This window comes from Papilio xuthus, unplaced genomic scaffold, assembly GCF_000836235.2.
Source record: "Papilio xuthus unplaced genomic scaffold, Pxut_1.1 DF825928.1, whole genome shotgun sequence".
Taxonomy (NCBI): Eukaryota; Metazoa; Arthropoda; class Insecta; order Lepidoptera; family Papilionidae; genus Papilio; species Papilio xuthus.
In genome coordinates, this window is record NW_013532721.1 from 6,917,851 (window position 1) to 6,926,448 (window position 8,598).

At 32.1% G+C, this 8,598-nt stretch overlaps 1 protein-coding gene across 1 annotated transcript in view; it reads left to right on the top strand.

Moving 5' to 3' along the window:
• The window catches only part of MCU (mitochondrial calcium uniporter), a 61,504-nt gene extending 55,299 nt beyond the window's left edge, over positions 1-6,205 (top strand). Inside the window, exons 3-8 of the mRNA XM_013322446.1 lie at positions 3,021-3,142; positions 3,486-3,641; positions 3,802-3,963; positions 4,394-4,597; positions 4,826-4,933; positions 5,216-6,205. Coding sequence (XP_013177900.1) covers positions 3,021-3,142; positions 3,486-3,641; positions 3,802-3,963; positions 4,394-4,597; positions 4,826-4,933; positions 5,216-5,374 — 911 coding nt within the window. The 3' untranslated portion in view covers positions 5,375-6,205. The remainder of the gene's footprint in view (positions 1-3,020; positions 3,143-3,485; positions 3,642-3,801; positions 3,964-4,393; positions 4,598-4,825; positions 4,934-5,215) is intronic.
• Positions 6,206-8,598: the final 2,393 nt, after the last annotated feature.

Genomic DNA, 8,598 nt, shown 5'->3' on the forward strand with positions numbered 1-8,598 from the left:
CACGAAAGTTTGTATAACATTTTCCTAGTTTAGAAAATGCTTAAAAACATCAAAAAAGATGTAGCAATGAAATAAAACATGGCGAGTGAGATTTGACCTCAGTGGTGAGTTCACTCGTTTAAGCCCTAGGCCGTCGCATTCAAACATACATACAAACCAAACAAACTTACATACTCATGAAAAACATTACCTCTCTTTTCAGTTGGTTAATAAAAAGGCCTAAGATTTTTTTTACACATTTCCTTAAAACAATATTTATGTAGCTGGCAGTACAAATTCTAATCAAAAAGTACAAGTAAATCCAATAATACAGTTAATGTATTCGCTAATTCGCTTTATATTCCGTAAATCCGTGTTTGAGTTTCCTTTCCGTGAATAAGTGATTCAACACGGTTCTCAGTCCCCTTGTTGAGCTATTACCGACCCGAAAGTATTAACTGACCTATTTTGTACTGTCGCGCACGAAATACTACGACGCAATATTATTCAAACATTTTAAAATTTTAAAAATGTAAGTGAAAGCCTCGTATATTAAAATGTCAAAATTCGATATCTTACTGGACACTGAAATCTTACTTAAAGTATTTATTTTTTAAATTTTGTGTAAAATATTATATCTTGACTACCTGAAGCCTATGGCTTTGTCCGTGCGGGATTAAAAAATAGATAGTAGCAGATTTTCAGACCTTCATATAAAATTTCATAAAAATCGGTCAAGCAATATCGGAGTATGGTAACTAACATTGTGACACGAGAATTTTTTTATATAAGATTGTTTCAAATTATAATTAACTTATAACTTAAATTAAATAAACGAGTTATTATGACAAAAACTAATAAAAAATATGTGTAATGTACATACTATGTGTAACTGTATGCAAGTGTACGGGCATAGTTACGAGCCGTTAAGTGGAGCGCTGGCAATCAGGCTGAGGCGGCGACGTCTGCTAGCTACAGGGTGTAATGGAACAATTTCCTATTAATTGACTACTCAGTGATGTTATCATTGTCCCCACATGTCTGATCTATTGACTCACAACATGGTATGATCTAACTGGCTTTTGGTACGGTAATGTTAAGTACCCAGTAAATAGTTTTTTTTTAATTAATCTTTACAAGGAGTATGGAATGGAGAATTATGGTTATTAAAAGCATATTCTAAGTGGAAATTAAACTTGTTTAATTTATTTGGTTGTTGCTTTTTAATTCGATACTTTTGTATGTTTGTACTACTATATTTCCAATTTGAAAAGGTATAAATATTATATACAAAAATATGAATAACTCGAGTTACAATTTCCAAAAAATAATTTGTAATATTCCATGCCTGAAAGTGAAAGGCGAGAGAAACGTTAAATTACTTGGATAAAGGTCAAAGTTTTCTTTATTTTCAACATATTCGTAAATTGATACTGTAAGTAGGGCTGTCACCAATATATGTAAGACTGAAATTATCGAAAATATTTAATAAATATTTGGGCATCGATGTCCTCCGAGTGGGCAGTGTGTAACTTGGGGGTGTTATTTTTATTGCGCCGGCATTATTCAGGTCTACGTTTATTGTAAAATCCACCTAAGGAAATAGATTGATATGGGTGTTGTATAATAAACCTCCCCCCCCCCCAGCGGCCTGTTTGGCAGCCCTAGCAGCAAGGTGACTTTGAATAGAAGCACTTACACGTCTGCTTTATTGCAATTTATTGTCAAAGTTTTATAAGTCAAAGTAGCGCATGTCATCCAGCTTATATTCTAAGCTCCTATAAAATAAGACATCGTAGTCCCAATAGCGTCTATCTATTTTAAAAATGTTTGTTATTTTCTTTTTATTTTTGTAGCGATGAGATATCATTTCGATATTATTTATTTCTGATCAATATTATTATACTTTTAATAAGCAGTATTTTTTTCTTATTTTTTTAAAGCTCTCATCTTTTACTAATCATGGGTTTCTGACATCAAAATCTCTGTATAAAACATATTGTCATCCCTGTCATTATCTCGGACAACACAGATAATTATATGTTATAAACGGGATTTTAGACTTAGGAAAGCACAGTAAGGCTTGGTCGACTATGATGTACTTGTGTAAACAGTCATACTTTGTAAGTAATAAAATAAATTTCGAATTTTTGGTTACATTAAAAAAGAAAGTAAGAGGATCATGGCCGACTGCGTTGATTAGATGTTAGATAGTGTATAATGTCTTGTAATTTACATTTAAAACAATACATAGATGTTCTAAAGAAGAGCAAAATACTTACGTAAAATAACACGCATTATGTGAAAGTTATTTATAACGGTACGTTACCTTAATTAGTATTTTACTTTGATGGTAAAGGGCTCTTTCAAACATTTCTTTTTTTTAGGCATTAAAATAATGAATTAAAGTGAAATTTTAAGACTAAAAAGTTTTTTTTTACTATAATTCTGAATAATATTTAAAAAGATCACCTTAGGTTAGTCCTTAAAATACCACAGGTGCTATGATAGATTTAGTTTTATGAGCTTATCACTTAACATAGCATAATTGCATACGCTGCTCAACTCAATTCCCAGTTTTTTCAATAATAAATGTTTGTTGAAATAGAAGGACAGACTCGGAATCGGTATTCGGGGAATAATTCAGTCATGAAATAAATCAGTGGCGTACATTCGTGGCTGGTACAAGGCGATAAGTTTACCTCAGGTCGGAACGTTATAATTTGATGACCTTTTGTCTTTTTTATATTAGTCTGATATTTAAAAATATCTAGATTTTATTTTGTTTATTGCTGGCTTGAACCTGTAACTGTTTTTTTCAATAAAGTTCTTTTCACTTTTTTACTAAAACCAGCTAAATGATTCGGTACTTTGCTGATTGAACACTCTGTATGTCGTCTTAGATATAGATAGAATACTTGGCATGATCCTACAGACTATTTCGAAGGGACAAATTATTTCTTATTGGTTTGGCACTTAGCATTTGGATTCTATTGGTTCTTCTTTAATATTAACTTGTGTTTATTTATTTTGTTATGTAGAAGTGTCGGTGACGTACCGTCGCGGGCTACCGGTGATCACGGTACCGCTGCCGTCCCGCCGCGAGCGCTGTCGCTTCACGCTGCGCCCCGTCTCACAAACCGTCGGCGATCTGTTGGAACAGGTTCGTCAAATTACGTCACGTTTATATCTTATGAGAGAAGACATTGCAAACGTTAACTAGTTAACGTTGATAATAATAAGAGGAACCAATGTGCTAACTCTGAAGAGTATGGTACTTGAAATGAAAAGCAAAAGGGATAGAATGTCGAATGGGGTATACCAAATTATCCAGAAGCTTATCCCGCCAGTTTTATGTGGGATCGTGGCATCTCACCATTAAAATTGTCTCAGATAAAAAGGTTCTACTAACAATTGTCAGCTGTTTATATCAGACCGGATCAACTTAAAATCAAAGAGTGATCTGTGAAAGTTTGCATAGATTATCAGTAAGTTCCATGGTACAGGTGAAGGCAGAAGACCGCGGCGTGGAGCGTGCGGTGGCACTAGCTCCAGACGACCGCGTGCGCATCGCTGCCAGTGACACGGTAGAGTCACTGCTAGAGAACGACTTCCGACTCGTCATCAACGACACAGAGTATTATGTTAAGAGCCCGCCCCAGGTGAGTGTTGAATTGCTAATATTTTTTTAAAGGCGCGATAAAGATTGCTTCTAGGAGAAGTTTGTTGTGTTGGATGTGTTTGTATGATATTTTACTCTATAAAACTGCCTCAATAGAGGGTTCCAGGGTTAAGTACTCAATGTTAACTCTTCGTTCTCAGGAACGTTTGAGTTCAGAAGAGATTACTCGTCTGAGCGACGTGCGCAACTTGGTCAACCAGCTTTATGAAGCTCTTAACGTCCGCGAGCACCAGATCCGCAAGGAGCGCGAGCTCAGAGGACAACTGGAAAAACTCTCTGCTGAACTGCAACCACTGGAAGAGGTAAGCTGTGAATCAATAGTACACCACCAAAAAATAGTCCATGAATCTTTAGTTAGAAAATTTAGAGACCGTTTATTATTGGTTTGCGACCGACTTTTGATTTTCTATATTGGTGTCTTTTTTCCTTCAAAAAATAATAATATCTATGTCACGGAACTGAATAGATCCTGTCAAATTGATCATACATTTTTATGAAGGTTCTCTTTGATTCATAAAGAATCGAATCTATACGTTTGTTGGTTGTAGGCACTTTGTGTTCAAATGTAATGTCATATTATTTTTGAATTGATTTTTGTTACCTTTAAGATCAATTTATTACATTAGTCCAGTAATAAATAAAATATATAAACACATCTAGAAATTTTAGTTCATCGACTCAACTCTTTAATACAAACGTACATTGAAGCTTAGAAATATTCTTGTTACATAGAAACGAATGTCGCTGGAAGTGGAAACGTCTCGGCGCACGTCCGCACTTACGTGGGTGGGGCTAGGGCTGATGGGCGTGCAGTTCGGGGTCCTGGCTCGGCTGACCTGGTGGGAGTATTCCTGGGACATCATGGAGCCTGTCACTTATTTTGTTACTTACGGCACCGCGATGGCAGCGTACGCGTACTTTGTGTTGACTAAACAGGTAACGTGTCAGTTACGCATTTATACGTTTTAGGAAAACATGGTTGTGACTATTAATTGAATTCAGTTTAATAGTTGAGTTTTTAATTAAGAAAATAGGTACTTTGTTTAAAGGAGCAATTTCCAATCTTGTCCTTCTTTTGTCGGGGTTAGAAAAATAATTTACGGAATCAAAAATTTTTTTGAGTCTCCATTTTTTTTAATTATATTGAGTGTTTTTTTCCCACAGGAATACGTGTTACCAGACGTAAAAGACAGGCAACATCTTTTGATGCTTCACAAAAAAGCGAAAAAAATCGGACTCGACATCAATCATTATAATTACTTAAAGGATGAGGTAAACAAGATTTTTTTTTATTTGTTATTTTGATTTTGACAATTTTTTTACTTCTCTTTTCGATTTCACAGTAAAATTACAAGCAATATGTGCTATATTCATACTAAAACCGTTATTTAAGGTTTAACGAGGTTAATTACATCTTGCATTCTGAATTCTTGACGTCGGATGACACATTTTGCAAGACATTTGACAAAAACTAGAGTTTTTTTTGCAAGTTTAGGAAGAAAAAAATGTTATATAACACGAAATTTTAACTATATCATTTTTTATACATTATAGATAGACAAGCTTCAAAAGGACCTCGCCCGTCTAAGAGATCCGTTGCACATTCACTTGCCGACATCGTACTCGCCTAAATCTGGTGAAGAGAAACGTTCCCCGTTGACTAAACTAAAGGACATGCTCGATGAAACTAGTAAAAAAATGAAAATCACGTAATATATGTTTATCACGCGTCGTCGCTTGAAATAGACGCGTAACACTTGCCTTGTTAACACATTCACTGCTACTCTGCGAGTTCAGGTGAGTATGTGAACATCGTAGCGGCATTGAACGTGTTAATGATAAATGTTGTTAATAATTATTTTACGGATGACATTTTGCGATCGCTCACTGTATTGTTATAGAGAAATTTTGCACTTATATTTTGTTGTATAGGATTTAGGGTGCGTTTACACTGAACCGAAACTACGAAAAGTTAGAAAAGCAAGTTAACTGTGAAATTATTTTATTATAGTGAAGGTTATGAATTATTTTTTTAAAGTACAGATCTGATATTATATTTTTTATGAAATGTTCTATAGTGAATATATATTATAGCTTTCTGATGCCTACAACAAATGATAGTTTTAATTTCATGTAATTATTTTTATACGCTTTATTTTACTGAAGTTAAATATTTCACTACGCACAAAATAGAATACTATCCTTATAATATTGCTACTTTATACGGTTTAATTTCAGTGAAATTCACCCTTAATATTAACTAAGAAGCATTTGATAAAAAATGTTGGTGACCTCTGATTTTTTTATGTGTACATCGCTATTGTAATGGAATTTGCAGGTATTGTGTAGTCAATGATTATAGTTCTTATTAGTTTGTTTTTAAAATTAATTATTTTAATTAATTCAGAAATATATTGGAAAAAAAATGATATTTTTTAGTGTGGTAAACTTTTTGCTCAGATATTATGTTTCCTATTTATAATTTAAATTTAAAACAGTTTTAACCCTTAGTAGCCTGATTTACATACGAAAGTGACTTATTTTTAATATTACTGTGTTTGCTTGAAAAAATAAAACAATAATTATTTTTTTTAATTTCAATGGAAAGAACAGTAAAATAGGTACAGCCAACCTATAAAAAAATAATAGTAATGTGAACATTCGGTTTAAAAGATTGGTATCAAAATTGAAACTCTAGGCTACTAAGGGTTAATGAAAATTTATTTGCACTCTATCCTATAATCTGTGCCAATTCGACATGATAAATGAATTATTTGATAGCTTTAAGATTATTTATAAAAAATTAAAAAAAAAAATTAATTAAATGTAAGTTAAAGAGGCATACCTTTACAATATTATTTGTTCTTAGTTACAATTTTTATATTACGACTGATTTGCTAAGTCTTAAATATACCAAATGTTATTCGACGGTGAAACATTTTCTCGTTGATTTCTCTTAGTTTTTGTAGACGTCATGAAATAACAGACTCATTTTGACAGCTGTCAAAACCATACTGTTCCAAATATAGAAAATCTTCATCATGTATAGTCTTACTTATTTGGCCCGGTCAAATGGCGCATCGAAAACTACTTAACCCTTAACTCGATGGTGTCCAGTGTGACGAACAACTAATTAAAAAAATCTACTGAACTAGTTTACAGAAAATTACGAAAGTGTGACTTTACTAAAAAAAAACAGTTTTTTTGCTACAAAAAAACGTCGTCGAATTAAGGGTTAAGCATTGAAAATAGTGACATACTTATCTGGTCCGGTAAGACATGTTTTGTTAACGCGATTAACTATTCTAATTAGCGCGATTATGTATACTTAGGGTCCGTTCACACAGACCAGGGCGGAAAACAGAATTTTTATCGCAAATAAAATTAACGTTTATACCATTAAAGTTTAATTTGATTTTTCAGATGATTTTAAGCTTACTCTTAATAAAAACACCAGCTAAATAAAATGAAACATTGAATATGAAAAGCCTTATTTAATTTGGTTAAAAAAATCTCCAACCTGGTGTATGTGAATGCAGCCTTAGGCATATAAAAAGTCATAAGAAAGGACAGTACTACAAGGATATTGTGGCATTTTTTACTTTGCCAGAGCGGCGCTAGTGTGCTATTGTATTATAATTTCATTAAGACCTACCGGGTCAGATAAGTTTGTAAGTCTATACAAGACTAACGTAGGTCCACTTTAGTTCTGTATTTTTGCTTTTAAAAAGGGTCTGTTATGTTATGACTTAATTATGTTCTAGTCCTTTGTACGAGTGTTTGCTTACAAAATATAACCTAAAGACCCAAGCTGATTCTTGCCTAAGTTAAAAAAAATCCTAAACAAATATTATTCACAGGGTCCTTAAGGTTATCAGTGAGGTTAGACAAAGTGCATTCGCTTCGTATCGATTCCATAGCGAACTTCAAAATTGTAACTCAGTAAATCATCAAAATCAATGACCTTCGTTATGGAATCGCTACGTAAAATGCGCTATGTCTAACCACGTTCGATCGATCGTAATTCGATTCGTTTTATTTAGTATGGCAAAGAAATGACTTTAGTTAAATATTTGCTTTTTCTTGTAATTTTTAAATTATAATATTAAAATTTTTTAGCACAATTTCATTTAATTAGCAAATAAGAATTAATGCACAAATAGTTTAGATGAAAAAACTTGGTGCTTGACATCTGCTTGTATTTATTTAAACTATTTTTTTTTGTAGTTTTATTTTATCAGATTGTCTTGCTTGTTTTTATTAAATTGAATTGAATGTCATTTTGTTTCTTTCAATATAACATGTCCGAATGGTACTAATATTTATTTATAATATTAACCGTGAGTTTCTGAGACCAAAATCCCCGTTTAATATATATCATATAGTTATCTCTGTTTTTACTTAGGTAATGACAGGGATGACGATATGTTTTATAGAGGTTTTGGTCTCAGAAACCAACGGTAAAGTATAAAATAATGGTTTAAATGTAAACATGCTTATTATATATTTTTTTAATAAATTACACATTGATTTTTATATTGCTTTTATGAAGATAAACATGTGTATATTTTATAATTTTATTACAGTCAAAAAAAATTTTTTTGGAGCTCGATATAAAATGTTAAGTTTAAAAAAAAATCATTAAAACGATTAAAAATAAATATCTTGAAGTAGTATAATAAATGGCTGTGAAAATATATATTGTGAAAGAACAGTCCACGTTAATAAAAATGTCTTAGCGCAATTTCAATAATAAATTGAATATTTTGTACGACAAATTAAAATGTTAATAATAAAAAAAATGTTAATGCATTTTCTAAATAGCATGTTTTTTTTTAATTAAAAAAAGACAAGTATCGAATGATTTTTTAATTTCCTCTAATATAATATACTCGAATCGATGTACAAAAAGTTCTAATACATATTGCGTCATAAAA